Genomic DNA, 25,743 nt, shown 5'->3' on the forward strand with positions numbered 1-25,743 from the left:
AAGTCTATTTACATGAGAATATAAAAATGTCAGGAGAAGGCAATTCAGTAGCGCATATCTGTTGCACCATTCAATAAGATCATGGTTGACTTACAGGGACTAGAAGGGGATAGGAGAAGGATTAAGGAAAACCCCAAGATGTTCTACACATATGCAAAGGAGAATAACTAGAGTAAGGTTGGGTCTGATCAGGGATAAAAGAAGAAACATGTTCCTGGAGTTTGAGGAGGTAGGAGAGGTCCTTAATGAATTTTTTGTTTCCGTATTCACCAGTGAGAAAGTCCTTGACAAATAGGAGGGCAGCCAGGGACAGGCTAATATGCTAGAACATGTCAACTTTAAGAAAGTGGATGCGCATGAACGTTTGAAAAACATAAGGATAGACAAGTCCCTGGGGTTGGACAGGATATACACAAGGTTACGATAGGAAGCAAGGGAAATTGTTGCGCCTTTGCGTCCTCACGGGGCACAGGATTAGTGGCAGAAGATTGGAAAGTGGCAGATGTTATTTCTTGGTTCAAGAAAGTTAATAGGGATAATCCTGGGAATTATAGACAGTGAGTCTTACATTGGTGGTGGAAAAACTATAGGGGAAGATTCATAGAGGAAGGATTTATGAGCATTTGGAGAAGCAGTCTGATTAGGGATAGTCTGGAAAAGTGTGAGGTGATGCACTTTGCAAGGTTGAACTTGAAGGCAGGGTATAGGGTTAATAGCAGGATTCTTAGTGACATGGGAGAACAGAGAGGGCTTAGGGTCCATGTTCATTGATCTCTCAAAGCTGTTGTGCAAAATGATATGGCCGTTAAGCAGGTGTATGGTGTGTTGGCCTTAGTTAGTCTGGGGACTGAAGGACTGAGTTCAAAAGCTGCAAGGTAGTGCTTTAGCTCTATAAAACCCTAGTTATACCACACTTGGAGTATTGTGTTCAGTTCTGGTTTCCTCATTATAAGGAGAATGTGGAAGGATAGCGTGAGTGAACTGGGTTTTTTTTCTTGGATCAAAGGAGGATGAGAGGTGATTTGATAGAGGTACAAAAGATGATAAGAGATACAGATTGAGCAGACAACCAAGAGCTTTTTCCTAGGGCAGAAATGGCAAATATGAAGGGGCATAATTTTAAGGTGACGGGACGATTATAGAAGGGGATGTTCGAGGTAGGTTTTCTACACAGATTAAGTGGTAAATGCGTGGAACTTGCTGCTGGGTTGGTGGAAGAGGTAGATACATCAGGGACATTTAAGGGACTCTTAGATAGGCACATGGATAAAAAATAAATAGAAGGACATGTAGGAAGGAAGGGTTAGATTGATCTTATCGAGTAGGGTTAAATGGTTGGTACAACATCATGGGCCAAACAGCAGCAGCAACCTGGGCTTAATTGTTGTAAGGGGTTTGCAGGTTCTCCCTATGACCGTGTGGGTTTCTTCAGGTGCTCTGGTTTCCTCCCACATTCCAAACACTTATGGGTTAGTAGGTTAATTGCTGACATGTGCAATTGCATGCCACACATTCTTTGGGTATAAAGGGCGTGTTACTGTGCTACATCTCTAAAAATAAAAAGGTTTGTTACTCAAAATTCATATTTTCTCTCCAAATCCCAATTATAAACATGGCTTATGAGCCATTGATGCTTTGGCCGTATCGCAGAGTCAGCTAATAGTCAAAGAAAGGAAGGAGACTTCAAAGAATGGTTCACTTGGATGTAAGCCAAAGTGGAATGTATGCAGCTTGAAGACAATGAGAGTAGGAGTAGACCATTTGATCCTATGAGCTTGCTCCAACAGTCATCAAATCATGGTGACTTCTGCTCACTCCACTATTCCTTTATATCCCTGTGATCTGTAAATATATCAAACCCTGCTTTGAAAGTACTCATTTACATACCCTTCCACAGTCCCCAAAGGGAGAGAATTCCAAAGACTCATTTCCAACTGCACGCAGGAATGTTGCCTCACCTCAGTTCTCAATGGTCTACTCCTTATTATGAGACTGTGGCCCCGGCTCACTTAAGCAATTAATGGCTATTTGACTCTAATTTTCATTACATCTTCATGGTTTATTTAAATGCAAACAACAGGAATTCTGCAGATGCTGGAAATTCAAGCAACACACATCAAAGTTGCTGGTGAACGCAGCAGGCCAGGCAGCATCTGTAGGAAGAGGTGCAGTCGACGTTTCAGGCCGAGACCCTTCGTCAGGATTGATTCATTTATTTATTTATTTACATGGTTTATTTATTTGGTTTTACATGTTGCCAAAAATCAATATAAAATAATTACAAAACATTTTGTGAAGCAGGAAATGAGAGCTTGCCTGGGGAGTTGGTAATCGACGCATGGAAGCAGCTAAAATTGATGAGAGCGTAGGAGCACAGGAAAAAGTTGGAGATAATTGGAGCTATTGTGTTCAGTTCCGCTGCATGAAAAGAAAACATGTCAAGGTTACAAACACTTGTAGGAGATCTTTACAGTACATTGCTTATTATCCTTTAATGTAGTCACATATTGACACATTGTGCAATTTCCAAGAATTAGACATGGACCTTTTTCTGTGCTGTACCACTCTATGTCATGCATTTTGTCAAACACAACTTGGGACTATAATCAAAAATGCAGTCATTCCGTTTAAGCATGAGCAAATTCCCTCTCCAACAATCCATTTTGTTAGAGATTTACAACGATAACATCCTGCAATTAAGATGCTAACTTGCAACTCCTGGCAAATTACATACAATATTTTTTGCTTTGAAATAGTTTGCTTGCCCTATCCACAGATTCTGATAAAACACTGCTTCTTGCTGTACCGGGTGACCCTGTGACCTGTCTCAGACGCCAACATCAAGCTGTCTTTCAGGAGGGTGAACCCACGCCAGGCCACAGGTGGAGAACCTGGTTGGGCTCTGAAAACTGGCAGGGTACTCAAACATTTTCAATCTTACATTGCTACAGTTGGAAGTTCCCACTTGCTTCAAAAAGGCAACAATTATACCAGTGCCAAGACGACCAGTGTGAGCTGCCTTAATGACTATTGTCCAGTAGCACTGTGATGGAGTGCTTTGGGAGGTTGGTTATGGCTAGAATTAACACCTGTCTCCACTGCAATTTGCGTATCATCACAACAGGTCTACGGCGGACAATCTCATTGGCTCCTCACACAGCCTTGGATCATCTGGACTACACAATATACCTACATCAGGATGCTGTTCATTGACTCAACACAACCATATCTACAGTTCTGATTGAAAAACTCCAGAACCTGGGTCTCTGTACCTTCCTCTGCAAATGGATCCTTGGCTTCCTAACCTGTAGACCATTATTAGTGCAAATCAGAAATAACTCCTCCACCCCACTGACAATCAACACTGGCGCACCTCAGGGACGTGTGCTTAGCCCACTGCTCTACTCTCTCTACATCCATGACAGCGTGGCTAGGCACAGCCTGAATGCCATCTATAAATTTGCAAATGATACAACTATTGTTGGCAGAATTTCAGATGGTGACGAGAGGGTGTACAGAAGTGAAATATATCAACTAGCACACACACACACATATACATCCCCTCTATTATTATGCCAGTGATATTAAATGTGATTCTGATCATGTATACAAATTAAAAGCACATGATTCTTCTTAATGTGTGTATATATATATATATATATATATACACACACACACACACACACACACACACACACACACATATATATGCCTCCCTAGTCTAAGACTGGAATAAAAACATTCAGATTGATGCTGGCTCTTACCAATAAGAATGAAAGCAATAGCAATGAAGTAGGTGAGAAGGTAACTGTACATGGGCTCGTTATTCTTCCCATAACCTTTTCCAAAGACACCAATACCAGGATAAAGGTTGTCCTTGCACAGGCACTGTTGGGAAACACATGTAAGAACATCAGTTTAATCAAGTCTTTGCTTTACACAATATATTTGTATAGTTAGACTTGATAAATACAGTGGAATCTGGTTAATTAGGCCATTGGTTAATTGTGGCAGTTGCTTATTTGTGACACCTCTTAAAGAGCAAAAACTAATCAAGAAGATAGGACAGATTCCCTTCATTTATTTGGCACACTGTGAAGCTTAATTGGGACAGGAAACTGTTGCTGAACAATTTCTAACTAGTGTCAGTCATATGCATGTCATGTGGTCATTAGACACTATACCATGCTTAGACCAAACAGTTTTTAAACAGCATCAGTTTCATGTGTATGAGTTCAAAAAGCACTGAGCATTGTCCTGATAGTTTGTGAGATATAATCAGTAGAACAATTCTGAACTGCTTTGCTCACTGCTGTTTCAAGCATTCAGGCTCAGAGATGCCAAAAATGGCCGGGAGTGAAAATGAAATGATTTCACTACTTAAGCAAGTTAAGCACCATGAAGAATTTGAAGGTATCATCACGAATGTTACAAAGAAAATGAAGATTTGGAGGATACAATTGATGACAGCATTGTATGAAAGCAGTCCATTATCTGCACTAGGTGTCTGTGCCAATTTGTTTATTTATAGTCAATCAAAAGAACACAACAGTGTACACTGGATGATTTCCTCCATCAATAACTATTAGGAACTAATACAATGTTTTATAGTACTGTAGTAGGATTAGTAGTGCTCCAATTTGTTCTGTATTTCACTTAAATAGAAAATTTGTTATTCAGTTAAACTGTACTTTGCCTTTTTTTGTACATTTTAATAAAACTTTGGCTAAGTTGGGCATCCACTTATTTGGGCCAAAACGTTCTGGTCCCAATATGTCCCAATTAACCAGAATCCACTGTTTGGACAAGAATTTTTCACGTTCATTAATATATAGTGAATTAACAGATTAAAATCTCAAAAGATCAATATGAAAAAACCTGCTTATTAACATTAACTCAACCCTCAAAACAATTTAGTCTAAAACTGTGTATTATTTTTAAATGTAAAAAAAAAGCAATTTTTTCAATATTCTCGAGTTTGCTTGCAGCTTATAAAATTATGTGGGGGCAGAGGGGAGGGGAATAGGCTTAAAACCCTGTTGTAGGATATTATGCTCATTGTCTACCAGAAGTTACCTCACTATGGCACTGCATCTGTTATTAATGAAGTATCCCTTCCAGTCTATGCATGTATGCTTTTAAACAAACCATGTAAAACAGCTGCTCACAGTGTTAAAATAGGGAGCATGCTGGAAAGCAGCATCCACCATCAAAGGCCCAAGCCATGCAGGCCATGCTTTCTTCTCGCTACTAACACTGAGCACAAGATACAGGAGTCTTAGGTCCCACACCAACAGGTTAGGGAACAGTTCATATCCTACAACCATCAGGTTTCTGAACCAGTGTGGATAAATTCACTCGCCTCTACTATGAACTATTTCTACAACCTATGAACTCATTTTCAAGGGCTCTACAACGCAAGTTCTCTGTCTTATTTATTTATTTTTTATTTGCACATCTTTCACATTTTGATTGTTCGTCAGCTTTTATTCGTGTATAATTTTCATAAATTCTATTGTATTTCTTTATTTTCCTGTAAATGTCAGCATGAAGATGAATCTCAAGGTACCAAATAGTGACATCTACGTACTTTGATAAGAAATTTACTTTGACTTACCATTGGTTTCAGGAGCAATCACAGAATACCTGTTTGGGAACAGGCTATTTTATAGTCTGCCCAATTTTATTTACTGATAGCAAGGAAAATTGGGCAGGGAGTAAATCAGGCTGTCGTTTCTCTATCACCATGTACCTGTCCCAAATAAACTTTAGCCTCAATTTTCCTTCATTCTAATTCCACCATTTATTTCTGTGAACCAATATCCCTATAAATAGTGTTTTCCCCCTAATTAAAATAAAAATTATTGTCTGGTGCAAAATAAAAATGAGAACTTGCACCATATGACAAGGATATTGCAGGGAAATGTTAGCAAATGTCAGCAAGTTTGAGAATGCAAGATGGGAAATGATTTTGATAGTGATACAAACTACAGGATGATAGTGGTGATATGATGGGCAGAGCATTGGCAGGTAGATTTAAATCATGACAACTGTGAGGTGATGCATTTTCAGAGGACGAAGAAAAGTACAATACACACAGTGAATGGTAGGGCTCTTGGGAGTATTGAGAATCAGAGAGGCCTCAGCATTCAAAAATCCATGAGGGTAGCAACGTAGGCAAGAAAGGTTATGAAGTACATGTGATGATTGCCTTCATTAGCTAATCTAGCTGAGTAGAAGGGATTGCATTTTGAGAAAATATATAAGGGTAACAGGGAATGATAGGACCCTGAGGAGTGTTGTAACATTGGGTGATCTAGGATTCCTGGAAGTGGCATCACAGGGAAACGTAGAGGTGAAGGCAGCTTTCAGCACACTGACCTTCATTAGTCAGAGCATCGAGTATAGAGGTTGGAGTATATGCTGCACTTGTACAAGGCAAGGCTGCAGTTGAAATATTATCTTCAGCTTTGATCAACCTACCTTTTGAAAAATAATATTAACGTGGAAGGAATAGGGAGTAGATGTACGAGGATGTTGCTAAGACTTGAAGGACGGAGTTAAGGAGAGAGGTTGTGCTATTTTCATGGAATGTAGAAGAATGAGGGATAATCTTATAGAGGTGGACAAAATCATGTGGGACATAGGGTCAATGTGCAAGTCTTTTTCCCAGGGTTGGGGATTCAAGGACCAGAAGGCACTGGTTTAAATTAAGAAGGGGAGAGATTTAATACCAATGAGCTGCCAGAGCAAGTGGTTGGGGCAGATACATTAACATTTAAAAGGTACTTGGGACAGGTACATGGATTTTAAATGTCTATAAGGAGCATTGTGTAGGGAAAACTGTTTTCCCTTGCATCACTGATGAAGAAACCTCAGACAAAAAGGGCAACCTATGCCAGCAAGGAGTTGATTGAATATATGGAACACTGAAAAATTACTTGAGAAAGGGCATTCAGGCAAAGTAAATAAAATAGATTTCAATCAATTGTAGGTGAAGCTTAATGTTCAAAAGTTAACTTTAACCAATCATCTTTGAACATTTCTGGGATGTACCAGAGTGCTGTTAACAATGGCATTAACAAAATGCGTAGTACCTGGAAGACTTTGGGTGCAGACACAAGGCAAGCAAGAGCTGAAGACAGAGTAGCTCCAAAGATCCCAGCGGTAATCAACGGTGCAAATCCAGACACCATGCTCATAGTCTTAATAAATAAAAAAGAGAAAAGACTGATATTTTAACAGTTACGGAAATTATGTTAATGGTCATGAACATTGTCGTTAATGTTAAACAGGATAGACGAATGACCCCAGCATAACACTAAGAGTGGAGAACTTGTAGATGTCCAGAAGAGAGGGATAATTCCATCAAGTCAATTATATCTCATATCCTGTTGCTCATATCTCATCCTTAAAAAGTGAAGGAAAACATTGTTGACACTACAGTGCTTACAGAGAGAGAGATTACATTCTGTCGATGCTATTCAACTCAATGCAATGAGTTCACCAAAATGAATTATATATTTGTATGAAGCAGAAAAAGCCAATAGGAAGAGGAGGACATAATTGTACAAGGAGTACAGGAACAGATTTGGGAGCATATGTGCCTATTCTTTGGAAAAGACAGGATAGATAAAGAAAATGGTTAAAAATGCATACAAGCTTGATAAAAGAGGCAAAGAGCAAGGAAGTCTAACCAATTTCCCCCAGGATCAATAAAGCATGATGACTACTACTACGACTACTACTAACAAGTCATGAGGAACTTTTATAAAACATTAATTTGATCAGTAATGGATTATTACACCCGGTTCTGGTCAGCACACTTTAGGGAAGATTTGATGGCTTTGTTAGATGGGGCAAGTTTTGTTGTTTTTTTTTATACATACGGCATGGACTAGAAGGGCCGAGATGGCCTGTTTCCGTCCTGTAATTGTTATATGGTTATACATAGAAGAGTGGTAGTGCTTGGAACAGGCTGTCATAGCATTGCACTAACCACTACACTACCCACCAATTATCAATCTGCTCATTATGACTGGTGAGGTCTTCCCTGCCTTTGCTTTCTGTGGATCCGTTTTCCTTCCTAAACACAAGGGATTCTGCAGATATCGGAAATCCAGAGTAACACACACAAAATGCTGGAAGAACTCAGCAGGTTAGGAAGCATTCACAGAAAGGGAACAAAAGAGTTGATGTTTCCGGCCAAGACCTCTCAACGGGACTCGGATGGAACGTGTTACCTGCCTGGTTGGCATGCTCCCCATCAGAAATAGAATCGCACTCCACCACAGGTATATTGTGGCTGCTTTGTTATCATCAATAAAACATACTATGACTTTCACAACACCTTCTGAATTGAAGTCCTTTACATCTTGAAAGACGAGGGCAACAAATGCATTGAAAGGTTCCCTTCAAGACATATATAGCTGTCTTAGAAAGTTTTACTGTTTCATTAGGTCAAAGTTCTGGAACTCTTTATCTAGTTGCTCTAAGAAAGTGCTTTCAACATGGGAACTGCAACAGTTTCAAATGGTTAATTAATCAAAAGGTTAAGTAGTCTTGCAGAGTAGACTCAATGGGCTGAATTCTGCTCCTAAGTCTTATCACCTGAGAGAAGCCGCAAGGATTTTTGGCTGGGATAATCACTATTTGCTTGTTTTTTGCCGTTTGCACAATGTTCTTTTTCTTTGCATGTTGGGGGTTCGATGTTTTCGTTGAACAGGTTTCATGGCTGTCTATGGGAAGCCGAAACCAGGGTTGTATACTGCATACATACTTTGATAATAAATGTACTTTGAATATATGGGAATGAAGATCCCATGCACACCCTTCCACTCTCGATGTGTGGAATTTAAATAGACTGTCACACTTTGCATGTTTCACATTTTAAAGCAAAAAATAGGTTTAAGCAAATACAAATGTAAATGCTTTGCTGAATTAATTTTACCTGGTAGTTGTTAATGAGCCCATATTGACAAGTACCAGTCTGTATGCAGTCAGTGAAGTTCCATCCATAGCGACAGGCAATGCCTTCACAATCCATTGACCCAGTAGCTATGGTGTCATTCACATTACCAGAAGCATCAAGTACCACACAAGATCCTAAAACAAAGGACAAATGGAGTTGTTTTAAGATACTTAAATGTATTCACTGATCAATGTCACATCCTGAACAAAAGACTGCAGGTTTAATGATGGACTCAGGGGAAATCTTATTTGAAGGGATGCAGGGCTGTAAGGTGGAGGATATTCCCTTGAAACCACAATTCTTACTTTGTCATCATATATGTGAGAGAATCTCATGAGCAGAATCAAAGTTCAAATTAAATTTATTATCAAGGTACATATATTCACTATATACAACCCTGAGATTCACTCCCTTGGGAAAGTACTCAATAAATCCAATAACCATAATAGAATCAATGAAAGACCACACCAACAGGGTGGACAATCAGTAGCAGAAGACACCAAACTGTGCAAACACAAAGAGAAAAAAAAGAAATAATCGTAATAATAAGTAAGCAATAAACAGGAAACATGAGATGAAGAGTTCTTGAAAGTGAATCCATTGGTTGTGGAAACATTTCAATGATGAGTCATATGAAGTTGAGAGAAGTTATCCCCTCTGGTTCAAGACCCTGATGGTTGAGGAGTAATAACTATTCCTGAACCTGGTGGTGCAGGTCCTGAGGCTCCTGTACCTTCTTCCTGATGGCAGCAATGAGAAGAGAGCATGACCTGGGTGGTGGGGGTCCCTGATGATGGATGCTGCTTTCCTGCAAAACAGCCACTTATACATGTGCTCAACAACAGAAGCTTAGAAAAGATCAGATCTCTAAAGCAAAGACTTGGTTGGCCCAGCATCATACTGTCACACACTGGCTTGATGCATGTTCCACTGATTCTTCTCACCTTTCCCCAGGGCTTTACAAACATAAGCTTTTACAACCTTTGTGTGTCTGTATCATATGATGATCGTGGATTGGCTATCAGATGTTTGTACCCCTGGTCAAATCTACACACAATCTCTATTTATAGGAAAGAAACTCAAAGCAAGGAACAAGGAAAGTATAATTCCCATGAAACAAAATGGCTGAAAAATCAGTGTAAACTCAAATAGACCTATAAATACACTGAAGTCAGAGTCATTTTACAATGATCTTCCTCAGACAACCAAGGTTGTGCTGGGACACATAAGGCCACTGTAAAATTACTTTCATTAAGAGGCATTCTTGAGATATACAAAAACATGAATTAGTAAAGTAGGCTACATGAGATGGTCCATGTTTTATCAAGGTGTCCTTGTGGACATTTATTATTTGGGGGAGGGGCTGATCAGTGGGGCAGGCTGCCAGAAGTTCTTGGATAAACTTCTACAGCAAACACTTAAAGCTAATATGCTGGTTCAGCAGCTTATTAAGGGAACAATACAATTATACGAGGGTTTGAGTATAGGGGTGGGGTGGAGAGGGGGGAAGAGATTGTTTGCTTGAATTGTATAGAAAGCAGTTGCAATTGTCCTTAGATTATATATGAGTCTGCTCTTCCTACTGAAGACAAGATGCATCTGTGATAGAGGGAGTGCATAAAGTATTCAACAGATTGATTTCTGGGAAAACAGGAGAGATTAAGCAGACCAGACACTACCTTGAACCTTAGAAGAATGAAAAGGAATGTCGATGAAACAAACAAAATTCTTAGGGGGTTGAGGTGGAGAAGTTTGACACAATAGATGCAGAATTGACTGGTTGTCTAGAACCAGGTGCTGATGACTGCTGAACTAACCCAATTCATAATAAAAGCAAAAACATTGTTGCAAGAAAATCAATGTTGAATGTAACAAGGTCCTCACTGACAACCTTGTAACTCAAACCAAACAGACCCATGGAATGTCCACAGTTGCTGGGTTGCCCTGGAATTCCATCATGATTAACATCTTTGAGAAGACTCTTGGGCACTCTACCAGAATTGGTTTGATAACAGTGACCTGGAGATCCAAGTGAAGATTAACCACAACTGCAAAGTGATCTTGGACTAGAAACTTCACCACCCAACAAGAGAAGGTCAAGATCAGACATAACACATGACCTAAAGAACACACTGTGTGTGGAAAGAGGCAGTGCAGAAACACAGTGATAGCCATGACACAGCTTGATACCTCAGTGCTGTCAAAAGATATCAATAGCCCAAACACCTCTGAGCCCACTCTGCTAAGAGCCAAGAACAGAGGTGAACTAAAGGACAGTACGGCAGACAGCATTCATTGTATGAAACAAAATCGTCCACGATTTCATCCCGCAACAGCCTTTCCTGTTCAGTTTAAAAAGACCATACGCCAACCAATAATCAATGAACAAAGATCCCACTGTATTCCAGTCGAAGTTCCATATTTTGGCAGCAAGGAACCTCAATCAAATTCACAACTGCATTGTCCTTAGCTGGAAAGATGAGGATATGCTGTGGAACAGGAAAGCCATTCGAACCATGATCATCTCCTAGAATTTTGAGGCAGAGCAGGCACATATTTCAGAACAACAGAACAAGAAAAATGTAGGGTTTAGCATCAACCACTGTAATGGCCATTACTGACCTCACTGAATTTTCTAATTCAGTTACTAAAGAGGTACTTGTTCAGCATGTCAAGGACACTCAAGTGTAATCTGAATGTTGAAGGTGCCAACTTTGACTAAAGTGAAGTGCCATCTGTTCATTCAGATGGAAAATATTTTCTTCTGCACTATTTGCATTCAGTCCCAGTGTCCTGCCAATGTCATGCCTCAGCTAAAACAGATGAATTACTCATTTATCTTATTGTCATTAGGGAAATACATTTGTAAAATAATTGTTATTTATGCTCAGCTAACAAGAATTCCACAACATGAACTGAATTCATTGTGGGGTGTGTTGGGAAAGTTACTGAGAGACGCCGTATAAATGGAAGTTCCACCTACCAAAGGTGCTGTTTGCTATTTTATCTGTGCTAGAAAAACACTCAATAAGCAGCAATGCAAGAGTCTACAATCAATAATTCAAAATTTTTATGCTAGAATAGTTATCAGTAATTAAGTTAACTTCAAATTAAGTTAGAAACATAAAAGCCCTACAGCACAATACAGGCCCTTCGGCCCACAATGCTGTGCCAAACATGTCCTTACCTTAGAAATTACCTATGGTTACACATAGCCCTCTATTTTTCAAAGCTCCATGTACCTATCCAGGAGTCTCTTAAAAGACCCTATCGTATCTGCCTCCACCACCGTCACTAGCAGCCCATTCCACACACTCACCACTCTCCGTGTAAAAAAACTTATCCCTGACATCTCCTCTGTACCATCTTCCAAGCACCTTAAAACTGTGCCCTCTCGTGCTAGCCATTTCAGCCCCGGGAAAGAGCCCCTGACTATCCACATGATCAATACCTCTCATTTTCTTGTACACCTCTCATCCTCCGTCACCCCAAGGAGAAAAGGCCGATTTCACTCAACCTATTCTCATACGGCATGTTCCCCAATTCATACTTTTTTAACTTACGTTATTTGTTGTATTTTTTTTCCACGGTAACACATTGAAGCTGCACCCTAACATGCTGGTGGAGAGAGTTTTATTTGGGTTTTTAGCGCTGGAAATGGCTACATTCGGACACGTCTCATTAGCGGGGCAGCAGTATGGTCGCATTGTTTATTCCAGGGACCAGCTGATTGCGCTTATGCTGGCCGGTTTAGCGAACAGAGTGGCGGACACCCCGGCTGAAACCTGGAGGAAAGCACACAGAGGATGCAGAGGGGGATCAAAAAGGCGAGGAAAGAGGGCCGGGTTGAGACAACAGAGACTTATGGAGAAGAGGAGTTCGGTGGGTAATAAAATGGACGAGTTGACAGCACGAGCCAGGAGTCAGAGAACATTTCGGGAGTGTAGTGATATGTGTTTTACTGAAGCGTGGCTGCACGTGGACATACTCGACCAAAACCTTTCCATGGAGGGCTTCCAGACCGTTCGGCTGACCGGAAGTGCACTGAGAGCGGTAAGCGTAAAGGAGTTGAGGGCTTGCTGTTCTGGTTAACAATGGATGGTGCAATCCTGGTCATATTACAATCAAGGAACGTGTTTGTAGCCCGGATATTGAACTTTTTGCTGTTGGACTCCGGCCATATTCTACCGAGATACAACACTGGGCGTCATGGGAGGTTGATCCTGCCTGTGGCCATCGAACTTTGCAGCTCCTCCTGTGGAGGGTCAGACACCCTGAGCCAATAGGCTGGTCCTGGACTTAATTCCATCTGGCATAGTTTGCATATTGTTGTTTGATTGTTTGTGGTTTTTGTATTGCTATATTTATGCTCTATTCTTGGTTGGTGTAGCTGTAACGAAACTCAATTTCCCTCGGGATCAATAAAGTATGTCTATGCAACAGTCTTGTAAATCTCCTCTGCACCCTTTCTATGGTTTCCACATCCTTCCTGTGGTGAGTCAGCCAGAACTGAGCACAGTACTCCAAGTGACATCTGACCAGGGTCCTATATAGCTGTAACATTACCTCTTGGCTCTTGAACTCAATCCCACGATTGATGAAGGCCAATGCACCGTATGCCTTCTTAACCATAGAGTCAACCTGTGCAGCAGCTTTGAGTGTCCTATGGATTTGGACCCCAAAATTCCTCTGATCCTCCACACTGCCAAGAGTCTTACCATTAATACTATATTCTGTCATCGTATTTGACCTACCATAATGAACCACTTCACACTTATCTTAATTAAGTTAATAATTAGTAATCAATAATTAAGTCAAACAATATAAGCAACTTTAAAAAAATGGGACTGGATCATTTGTACTAATCAGCTTTAAATTAAGGAGGGTAAATAGCATATACGTATTTTAATATCAAAAGCAAGCTTAGGCACTGTATAGCAATGTGATAAATGGTAAATAAAAAACTGTCCGATATAACTTACCAATAGTGACAGAAATTATGAGGTAGGAAAGTGCTGTCCAAAAAATGGCAAACAAGGTTCCCTTGGGGATGGCTACAGCAGGATCCTATGAGAGAAGTGTAATGGGAATAAGGCTAAGTGACACATTGGGAGACAAATGACTACAGGCAGAATAGACCATTGACTTATTTCTGTATCACCAATAACCCAGTATTTTTATCTTTGAAATTCCATTTTTGTCCACATTTAAAGATAGCTCAGTAAGAACATATATAATACATTCTGTAAGTATTCACTTTGAATTGTCAATCATAATTTAATTAAAAATTTCCTACACATTAGTACCAAGTATAGATAGTAATAATAAGAGTGGAGTTTGAGTGTCCCATTATAAATTATTGTTACTACTCCTGATTTAGACAAATGGCACTGAAAATGGGTTTAGAGAACTTGTGCAGATGAAAGACAAATTTGGTTAACGGATAGAACACATTTGAAGACTGATGGAGTGTTGCATTTAAAATAAGAACATTAGATAATATTAACTAGCAACCATGGTTGCTTAACTAATTGCTCAAAACTGCTGTGAAATATCTTCTGTTTTTAAGAATTAAACCCACACAACCTGGTTGTATTTGATTGACTTGGGTTCCAATAGGTATCAAGAACTTGAATTCACTTTCTTGCGTTTCGAAGATGACCTGAATGTATTTGAACTGCTGGTTGGTTCAAGGTCAGTTCAGATCTCAAGTAATGACAATTTCACAATTAACCTTCTACTTGGCTTCAAGTTTGGTAAGTGAATTCAAATGAAATAATGTAGACTGAAAAATCATTTGCAGGTTGGTTCTATCACACTTAAAATGACTGTTGTCTCTATAAACAGGTCCAGCTTTGTTTAGCTCAATTCATCCTGTCTTGTGTTGCTTTCTCAATAGATTATATTCATTCTACACAGGCATCCTTTAACTACGATCCCTTCCAAAGCAGAAAGGCCTGAAAAATGTTTTTCAAAAATAATTTATCAGTTTTACCCTGAAACTAATCATTTCCTTCCAGCCGTAAGAACAATGAGGAATTGAAGTAGATTGATTTTTATATTTGGCTCAGTTCAGGGGTGTGTTTCAGTCATTATTATTGCTTGGGCAAACTAGGCGTTTTGCTTCTGCTTAATTTAAGAAAAAAAAAACTTTGGGCTAAGCATTAAATGGCTGTTCTCATAATAAATCACAACTAAACCTGCACATTCATAACATTCAATAGTGTCCATATTTTTCATTATTTTTTGCTCACACCTCCTGAATTAGTAACTCACTGGTGAACTCTACTACATTTACACAAACAAATCTGAACGGTCAAAAGTCAATGCACAAAATCTTAAAGCAAACACATAGTTGTTATAAAATGCTACCAATACAACATGAAGAACATAAAACCAGAATTTCCCTTGAGGCCACTGATATATTCTCCTGATAAAAAACAAGAAAACGAGCTTTACAAAAATTACAAAAGGGAGCATTATGTTCACATCAACTGCACATCATTGAGACTTGAGGAAACCATTCCTCTGTATTAAGCCATAATATTTTGAATTACCTTCAAGTCACCGGAGATGTTTGCACCTGCCAGGATCCCAGTCGCAGAGGGGAAGAAAATGGAAAACATGCCAAAGAATGATGCATCCTTACCTCGCCAGTTGGGCAAAAAGTTTTGGGCAAAAATATCACCTGCAAAGCAAAATCAGCGTCAAGGGTTGAACCAATTCATTCACCACATATTTTAATGGAAAATCAAATTCATTTTGTTTTCTGATGAATGCCATACTGGATACTGCTACCAATTGTAAAACGCTAAAAAACTGCAAAATTGCTTGCAATAGTTTGGAGTTACCAAGATGAGAGCAATATAATAAGCTATTCAAAGAGTGGATTTTAGCAGCAGAACCATCCAAATAACAAGCTTACTTATTACCATTTGTGGTTCCAAGGTTGTCAAGTCGAGGAGTGGCAATGGGGACACGCCCCCACTACCTAAAAGTGCTCCTCACGGCATGCGCCTCAAATAGCCTCTGACAACCAAGTCCAACTCCTGGCCTTCTCATGTGGTTTAGCCTCTAAGCCCGGCGGAACAGTTTCTACTGACAGGAGAAGTGCTTCGGGTAGATGGAGCTCGTCAGCCTGGGAAGGCAGTCCATCTAAGAGAGGGAAAACTCTGATTTCAAACCTCCACTGCCTTGCGGCCATACCCACTCATGGGAAAGGCTACGGGAGTAAATCCTGAGGACAAATCCGGAGCTGGAGTCCCTAAGGCAGTCCAATATTGCCTTCAACCTCGTTCTGACAACTCCTGCGACAACACTGGTGCCAAGCTGTATCGGTCCTTGCCCTTCCCTTGGACAGCATCGGTGTCGTGGAGAGGGGAGACTTGCTGCATGGGCAACTGCCGGTCTTCCATACAACCTTGCCCAGGCCTGCGCCCTGGAGGGGACACTTTAGACTTTGCAGGCGCAGATCCAAGGTCTCACGAGACTAACGGATGCCACCACCACCATTTGTGCCCTCTCTCAAAAAAGCAGTCCGCCCACCCCTCCTATTTCCATTTACCCTTACATCTCCTCTCTTGGTGTCCTTCATCTGCTCTTGATTGCCAATTATCTACACTAGGGGCAATTTACCATCAGCAAATATTTGGCACGTGGGTGGAAATCAGAGTATCCCTGAAGAAACTCACGTGGTCATGGGGGAGAATGTGCTAACTCTGCACATACAGCACTGCGGTTAGGATCAAAACTGGGCTGCTGACACTGAGGAAGACAGCTTCAATCTGAAATCACTTATTTTACCCACTGCACTCAGTGAACAGAGAAGAATACATTTAAAACTACAGATTTGAAAGTTAAATTCATTAAAGCACTCTGGTGCTGTATTGGAAAACTGAATTCTAAACTCTTAAAGTTGCACAGCATACCCTACCCCCACAATGTCTGGGTCATGCATCTCAAATTACATTTCCCTGTGCTCTCCTGAAGGCATTAACTTAATTGAAGGGTTCATTTAATTTTGCTGTATTTGAGTATATTCCCCAATTTCCACTATTGTTCATAAGCATAAACAAACATTGTCAAAAATATTAATTCACAGGAGTCAAGGAGAACGAGTGGAGATTTCATAGATGGACTGTATACAAAATTATAAGGGGTATAGATAAGGTTTATGATGGCAAGCTTTTTCCACTGAATTTGGATGAGACAAGAACTAGAGGTCATGGGTTAAGGGTGAAAGGTGAATTGTTTAAGAGAAACACGAAGGGAGACTTCTTCGTTCAGAGGATGGTGAGCTGCCCGCACAAGTTGTGGATGAAGGTTCTATTTCAACGTTTAAGTGGAATTTGGATAGGTACATAATGGGTATGAAGGGCTATGGTCTGGGTGCAGGTTGATGGGACTAGGCAGATTAACAGTTCAGCATAGACTAAATGGACCAAAGGGCCTGTTTCTCTGCTGTAGTGTTCTGTAGCTATGACTCTAACCACCAGATATAATGAAAAACAATGAGCAGACGGGAGGTCTAGAGCTACAGGTAACATCAAGTACTAAAATATCATGTTAAAAGGCTGCTTAATAAGTTGGCCATACTTAAATTTAGAGGAAATAATTGACTGTGATTTTGCAATCATAAAACATAGTTTAAAAATAAGCCACCTCACCAACCATCCTACGAACCTCGATAACTGAAGAAGCCTTTGGCCTGTTTCTCCACTGACGGTGGGATAATTGTCCCCACAATGTAATTTGCAAGGGACACGAGGATCACAAAGAAGAAGCCAACTTGTGCCTATCAGGAGGAAAAATAGAGGAGGGTTTGCTGTGTAATAAAAAAATTAAGGTGTGATTTAATTTTGCTCCTGTTCACTTGTATTCCTTTTGCAGCACACTGCTCACCACCATTTGTGAGTACACAGAACATCGGGTTTTGACAAAATAAATAGCCCTTTCATTTGGTGACAGCTGTTAAATACCCAATCCTCATTCTGTTGCTTAAAAGCTAAGAAGAGGCCATTATGTGGAACCATCAAACCTTGCTACATTATCCCTTGCTTTCCCTCCCTGGATGAGATTTATTGCTTCAGCATGAAACTCTATCTAGCAACCTGAATAAAAGTATTTTTAAAATAACATTTGAGTTGCAAGGAGAGACTGGATAGGCAGGGGCTTATTCCCCAAGGGACCTTAGAGAGGTTTATACTATCATAAAGGGCACAGATGAAATAGATTGTCACAGTCTCTTTCTCAGGGTAGCTGAGTCTAAAACTTCAATTCCCAGGATCCTCCCTGAATTACTTCCAATTTTTTCCTCAAATAAGGGGACCAAAATTGCTTGAAGGGCCGTAGATGTGTCTCACTCTTGCATAGTTGCAGTTAGAAGCTTCCCTACTTTTATATTCCAATCCTCTTGAACTAAAAGCCAACTCTTTGCCTGCTGCAGTCATGCATTGCCTTTCTGTGTGTTGTGCACAAAGACCCACTAATTTCTTTATGCTGCAGCTTTTTGCAGTTCTTCTATTAAATACTGTTCCTTTATTTTTCCAAAATTAACAATTTCACATTTGTTCCATATTCCATTCACCAGTTTTTTTTGTCCAATGTTGTATCAATCTCTCTCTGTAAACTGTGTATCCTCCTTGCAGCTCCCTTTTGCACTTATTTTCTGTTGTCTGCATATTTGCTTCTTTTTAGTTCCTTCCTATGTGCAATCAATATATATTCTAAACAGCTGTGGCCCCACCAGTGATTCCCCCTAGAACCACACTAGTTATTGTTTATCATCCTGAAAGTGACTCCTTTTCCCCACCAGCTATTTCCCACCTGTGAGCCAAACCTCCATCCATGCTGACATCCAATACGACAGGTTCCAAACTATGACTTAACCTTTTGTGAGATATCTCGTTGAATGGCTTCTGAAAGACTAAATGCAATGCATCTATTGGTCTACTCTGATTGAAACTTCTCAAAAACTCAAATACAGGTCTCTCAGAGGGAGAGCATTTTGGAAATAGTGATCACAATTCTATCTCCTTTACCATAGCATTGGAGAGGGATAGGAACAGACAAGTTAGAGAAACACTCAATTGGAGTAAGGGGAAATATGAGGCTATCAGGGAGGAACTTGAAAGCATAAATTGGAAACAGATGTTCTCAGGGAAATGTACGGAAGAAATGTGGCAAATGTTCAAGGGATATTTGTGTGGGGTTCTGCTTAGATACGTTCCAATGAGACAGGGAAAGCATGGTAGGGTACAGGAACCATGGTGTACAAAGGCTATTGTAAAAGTAGTCCAGAAGAAAAGAAGAGCTTACAAAAGGTTCAAAAAACTAGGTAATGATAGAGATCTAGAAAATTATAAGGCTAGCAGGAAGGAGCTTAAGAATGAAATTAGGAGAGCCGAAGGGGCCATGAGAAGGCCTTGGCGGATAGGACTAAGGAAAACCCGAAGGCATTCTACAAGTATGTGAAGAGCAAGAGGATAAGACGTGAGAGAATAAGACCAATCAAGTGTGGCAGTGGAAAAGTATGCATGGAACCAGAGGAGACAGCAGAGGTTCTTAATGAATACTTTGATTCAGTATTCACTATGGAAAAGGATCTTGGTGATTGTAGGGATGAATTACAGCGGACTGAAAAGCTTGAGCATGTAGATATTAAGGAAGAGGATGTGCTGGAGCTTTTGGAAAGCATCAAGTTAGATTAGTCACCAGGATCGGACGGGATGTACCCTAGGCTACTGTGGGAAGTGAGGGAGGAGATTGCTGAGCCTCTGGTGATGATCTTTGCATCATTATCAATGAGGACAGGAGAGGTTCCAGAGGATAAGTTGATGGAGAAGATCCTGAGAGGCAGGATTTATGAACATTTGGAGAGGTATAATATAATTAGGAATAGTCAGCATAGCTTTGTCAACGGCAGGTCCTGCCTTATGATCCTGATTGAATTTTTTGAGGATGTGACTGAACACATTGATGAAGATAGAGCAGTAGATGTAGCCTATATGGATTTTAGCAAGGCATTTGATAAGGTACCCCATGCAAGGCTTATTGAGAAAGTAAGGAGCCATGGGATCCAAGGGGACACTGCTTTATGGATCCAGAACTGGTTTGCCCTCAGAAGGCAAAGAGTGTTTGTAGACGGGTCATATTCTGCATGGAGGCCAGTGACCAGTGATGTGTCTCAGGGATCTATTCTGGGACCCCCTACTCCTTGTGATTTTTATAAATGACCTGGATGAGGAAGTGGAGGGATGGGTTAGTAAATTTGCTGATGACACAAAGGTTGGGGTGTTGTGGATAATGTGGAAGGCTGTCAGAGGTTACAGCGGGACATTGATAGGATGCAAAACTGGGCTGAGAAGTGGCAGATGGAGTTCAACCCAGATAAGTGTGAGGTGGTTCATTTTGGTAAGTCAAATATGATTGCAGAATATAGCATTAATGGCAAGACTCTTGGCAGTGTGGAGGATCAGAGGGACCTTGGAGTCTGAGTCCATAGGACACTTAAAGCAGCTACACAGGTTGACTCTGTGGTTAAGAAGGCATACGGAGCACTGGCCTTCATCAATAGTGGGATTGACTTTAAGAGCCGAGAGGTAATATTGCAGCTATATAGGACCCTAGTCAGACCCCACTTGGGGTACTGTGCTCAATTCTGGTCGTTTCACTACAGGAAGGACGTGGAGACCATAGAAAGGGTGCAGAGGAGATTTACAAGGATGTTGCCTGCATTGGGGAGCATGCCTAATGAGAATAGGTTGAATGAACTTGGCCTTTTCTCCTTGAAGCAATGGAGGATAAGAGGTGACCTGATAGAGGTGTACAAGATAATGAGAGGCATTGATTGTGTGGATAGTCAGAGGCTTTTTCCTAGGACTGAAATGGCTAGCATGAGACAGCATAGCTTTAAGGTGCTTGGAAGTAGGCACAGAGGGGATGTCAGGGGTAAGTTTTTTTTGTTTTTTTTTACGTAGAGATGGTGAGTGCATGGAATGGGCTGCTGGTGATGGTGGTGGAGGCGGTGAAAATGAGAGGGTCTTTTAACAGATTCCTGGATGGATATGTGGAGCGTAGAAAAATAGAGGATTATGGGTAAACCTAGTTAGTTCTAAGGTAAGGATGTGTTTGGCACAGCTTTGCGGGCTGAAGGGCCTGTATTGTGCTGTAGGTTTTCTATGCTTCTATTTGTCAGATATGATTTCTCCCTCAGGAAGCCAAGACCACTCTGCTTAATTCACTAATATGTTTTCCTTTCCCCAGTCGTGCTGATATTATTTGCTTAATAATTGATTTGAACATTTTCTCCACAGTAGATATTAGGCTCAACAAACAATCTGCTGGAGGAACTCAAGTGGGCTGAGCAGCATTTGTGGGAGGAAGGGAATTGTTGATGCTTCAGCTTGATACCCTGCATCAGGATCCCTGTGTTCTGATTCAAGGGTTTCAACCCAAACAATAACAATTTCTTTCTCCCTCAAATACTGCTTAACTCCAAAAGGTCATAAGGAATAGGAGCAGAATTAGGCCATTTGGCCCATCGAGTCTGCTCTGCCATTCAATCATGACTGATCCTTTATTCCCTCCTCAGCCTCAGTCCTTTGCCTTCTCCCTGTACCCTTTAATGCTGTGTTCAATCGAACCTATCAAGCTCTGCCTTAAATACACCCAGTGACCAAGCCTCCATAGCCACCTGCGGCAATAAATTCCACAATTCACTAGTCTCTGGATAAAGAGGTTTCTCCGCATCTGTTTTAAATGGACGGCCCTCTATCCTGAACCTGCACCTTCTTGTCCTAGACTCCTCCCTACTACTCTGTCTAGACCTTTCAATGAGATCTTCCCCTCATCCTTCTAAATTCCAGCCAGTACAGACTCAGAGCTATCAAACATTCCTCATATAACCCTTTCATTCCCGGAATCATCCTTGTGAACCTCCTCTGAACGTTCTCCAATGCCATCATATCTTAGACGAAGAGCCCAAAACTGTTCACAATACTCAAGGTGAGGCCTCACCAATGCCTTATAAAGCCTCAGTGTCACACCCCTGCTCTTGTATTCCAAGCCTCTTGAAATGAATGCTAACATTGCATTTGCCTTCCTCACCACTGACTCAGCCTGCAAGTTAACCTTTAGGGTGTTCTGCCCAGCGACTCCCAAGACCCTTTGCATCTCAGATCTTTGGATTTTCTCCCCATTTAGAAAATGGTCTGCACATTTATTTCTTCTACCAAAGTGAAAGACCATGCATTTTCCAACATTGTATTTCATTTGCTACATTCTTGTCCATTCTTCTAATCCAAGTCCTTCTGCAGCCTACCTGTTTCCTCAGCACTACCTGCCCCTCCACGAATCTTTATATCATCTGCAAACCTGGCAACAAAGCCATCTATTCCATCATTTAAATCTTGATATTCAGCATAAAAAGTGGTCCCAACTCTGACCCCTGCAGAACACCACTAGCCACTGGCAGCCAGTCAGAAAAGGATCCTTTTATTCCCACTTCCTACCTCCTACCAATCAGCCAATACTCTGACCATATTTCCTGTAACGCCATGGGCCCTTAACTTGGAAAGCAGCCTCATATGTGGCACCTTGTCAAAGGACTTCCGCAAGTCGAAATATACATCATCCACTGATACCCTTTATCTATCCTACTTGTAATCTCCTCAAAGACCTCCAACATGTTCATCAGGGAAGATTTTCCCTTAAGGAGACCATGCTGACTTTGTCTTATCTTGTCCTGTCTCACCAAATACTCCACAACCTCATCCTTAACAATTGACTCCAACATCTTCCCAATCAATGAGGTCAGGCTAATTAGTCTATAAATTTCCTTTCTGCTGCCTTCCTCCTTTCTTAAAGATTAGAGTGACATTTGCAGTCTTCCAGTCCTCTGGCAATGATTTTTGAAAAATGCCTCCACAATCTCTGTCGCTACCTCTTTCAGAACCCTAGAGTGCAGTTCATCTGGTCCAGGTGACTTATGTACCCTTGGGTCTTTCAGCTTTTAGAGCACCTTCTCCCTTGTAATAGTAACTGCACTCACTTCTCTTCCCTCACACCCTTCAATATCTGGCACACTGTTAGTGTCTTCCACAGTGAAGACTGATGCAAAATACTCATTTAGTTCACTTGCCATCTCCTCGTTCCCTGTTATTATTTCTCTGGCCTCATTTTCTAGTGGTCTTACATCCACTCTCACCTCTCTTATTTTTTTACATACTTGAAAATGCTTTTTCTATCAATTGATATTGTTTGCTACCTTGCTTTCATATTTCATCTTTCCCCTTCTAATGATTTGTTTAGTTACTCTTTGTAGGGTTTTAAAAGCTTCCCAATCCTCTGTCTTATCAGTAATTTTTGCTTTGTTATATGCCCTCTTTTTGCTATTACATTAGCTTTGACTTCCCTTGTCAGCCACAGTTGTATTATTTGAGTACTTTTTCCTTTTTGGAGTACTTCTATTCTGCACCTTCCTATTTTTCCTAGAAGCTTACACCATTGCTGCTCTACTGTCAGCATCTCCTTCCAATTTACTTTGGCCAACTCCTCTCTCATACCACTGTAATTCTGCTATATCAGACTTTATTTTCACCCTGTCAAATTTCAAGTTGAACTCAATCATATTGTGATCACTGCCTCCAAAGGGTTCTTTCACCTTAAGCTCCCTAATCGCCTCAGGTTCATTACATAATACTCAATCCAGTATAACTGATCCCCTAGCAGGCTCAACGACAAACTGCTCCAAAAATCCATCTCGTAGGCATTCAACAAACTCTCTCTCTTGAGATCCACTTCCAACCTGATTTTCCCAATCGACCTGCATGTTGAATTCTCCCATGACTATCATAACATTGCCCTCTTGACACACTTTTTTAATTTCCTGTTGTAATCTGTGGTCCACGTCCCAGTTACTGTTAAGAGACCTGTACATAACTGCCATCTGGGTCCTTTTACCCTTGCAGTTTCTCAACTCAACCCACAAGGATTCAACATCTTCAGATCCTATGTCACATCTTTCTACTGATTTGATGCCATTCTTTACCAGCAGAGCCATACTGCCCCCTCTCCCTACTTCCTATCTCGCTGATACAACATATAACCTTGGACATTCAGCTCCCAAGTACAACCATCCTTCAGCCATGATTGATAACCACGTCATAACTGACTATCTGTAATAGTGCAACAAGATCATCCACCTTATTCCTTATACTCCACGCATTGAGATATAACATTTTTGAGTACTATATTTGCTATCCTTTTTGATTCTGCATCCCCTATGCACAGACACTCACCCTGAGTTCCTGAGCAAATTGTTTGTTGCTCCAGATTCCAGCATTTGCTTTCCTTGTATTTCGGAAGATATTTGATTAGTTGACTGACAACTACTTTTTCAAAATCTCCCTTTGTGAGTAAAAGTATGCACTAGCAGTTTTCCAATTCTCTGGTAATTCTCCAAAATCTAAGATTTCTTTTTGGAAAATTACAACTATGGTAGCCGGATTCTACGTGAGCACATTTGTGTGAAGTTTGTTTCTGTGACTTTACCTTTGCTTCCCATTCCATCCCAGCCAGTGAAATCCCGAGCAGCACTGTAACTGTTATGACTCCAATAATCCGGATATCATTTGTGGGATCCACAATTGTTGCACTGTGCTCCTGTTAAAAATAAATCTAACTTAACGGGAGTTCCACACAAAGGAACAAGAAATCATAGAAAAATTAAGAATGCAATTTTAGATACTGTGGAATGATTTTCTTACCCAGTTAATAACAAAGGCATTGCATAAATTCAGTACATATGATTTCAGTTTAGAACTACTGGGACTTCTGGAAACAAAGTCAGCTGTATACAACTGCAAAAGAATACCATAGATAATTCTACTAGTTTTTTTTGGCAAGAAATGAAACTATGAAGCCTGAAAATTGCCAGTTGTTCACAGTGACTACTTACCCATGCAAATGTCAGAAGATACATGCACCCAAAAGTGGAAGGCCAAACCATGCTATTTAGTGCACTCTGCTAATGCATTCTGCACAGACTCCAGTGCATAAACTTTCTGCAGTTCCCTAGCATTCGGACCATGAGTTCACTTATTTCAAGGAGATTTTATGGCAGTGAGGAAGAATGCCAGAATAAGGTAAGTTACAATTTTACCTTTCACTGCACTATATTTTTAAGTTCATTTTTGGTGATATCAGATCTTTTTTTTAAGAAAGGATGGAAGATCAGGATCAACTTCATCGGTAATATATATTTGTGCAGTAGGATTTTGCTGTAGTGCATTGGCACGACATACTTCAAAACAACATTCAACAATTATAAATAATAAAGAATTATATAAAAATAAGGCTAGAGGTTAAAGTATGCAATAAAAATGGCTTTTAAAATTTCTCACTGTACAGTTCATTTTACTATAGTTTTCTAAAGTTTCTGATTAAGAAAAATCTAAAACAAAGATAGATGGCATATCTTGAAAAAGTAATCAGCCTCCACAACTATTTTCACATTTTACTGTCTCATTTTCTAAATGTAAAATATAGTGAAGTAGGGTTTTTTGAAGCTAATCTACAGAATATTGTGCATCATGTCAAATCAAAAGGAAAATTCCAAAACCTTCAACAATTTACTAAAAATTGAAAACCACAATTGTGAGGCTAAAAAAAGTATTCATCCCTTTTGCAATTACTAAGCTAACTTTCCTCAAGTGCAATATACGTATCACCAAGTGTGGACAGCAGTCTTTAATTAACAAATCCTGGTGAAA

The 25,743-nt window shown here is 40.3% G+C and overlaps 1 protein-coding gene and 1 long non-coding RNA gene across 3 annotated transcripts in view; one reads left to right on the top strand and one right to left on the bottom strand.

Moving 5' to 3' along the window:
* The window catches only part of LOC140210487 (uncharacterized), a 143,951-nt gene that overhangs the window by 80,552 nt on the left and 37,656 nt on the right, over nt 1–25,743 (top strand). The window lies entirely within an intron of this gene.
* Nucleotides 1–25,743, bottom strand: part of slc12a3 (solute carrier family 12 member 3) — a 72,436-nt gene that overhangs the window by 36,486 nt on the left and 10,207 nt on the right. For both annotated transcript variants that reach the window (XM_072279473.1, XM_072279471.1), the window contains exons 6-13: nt 24,524–24,634; nt 17,654–17,765; nt 15,529–15,659; nt 13,954–14,038; nt 8,951–9,105; nt 7,098–7,205; nt 3,765–3,888; nt 2,317–2,418 (exon numbers count right to left, since the gene is read on the bottom strand). In XM_072279473.1, the coding sequence (XP_072135574.1) occupies nt 2,317–2,418; nt 3,765–3,888; nt 7,098–7,205; nt 8,951–9,105; nt 13,954–14,038; nt 15,529–15,659; nt 17,654–17,765; nt 24,524–24,634 (928 nt within the window). The remainder of the gene's footprint in view (nt 1–2,316; nt 2,419–3,764; nt 3,889–7,097; nt 7,206–8,950; nt 9,106–13,953; nt 14,039–15,528; nt 15,660–17,653; nt 17,766–24,523; nt 24,635–25,743) is intronic.

This window comes from Mobula birostris, chromosome 15 (assembly GCF_030028105.1).
Source record: "Mobula birostris isolate sMobBir1 chromosome 15, sMobBir1.hap1, whole genome shotgun sequence".
Classification (NCBI taxonomy): domain Eukaryota; kingdom Metazoa; phylum Chordata; class Chondrichthyes; order Myliobatiformes; family Myliobatidae; genus Mobula; species Mobula birostris.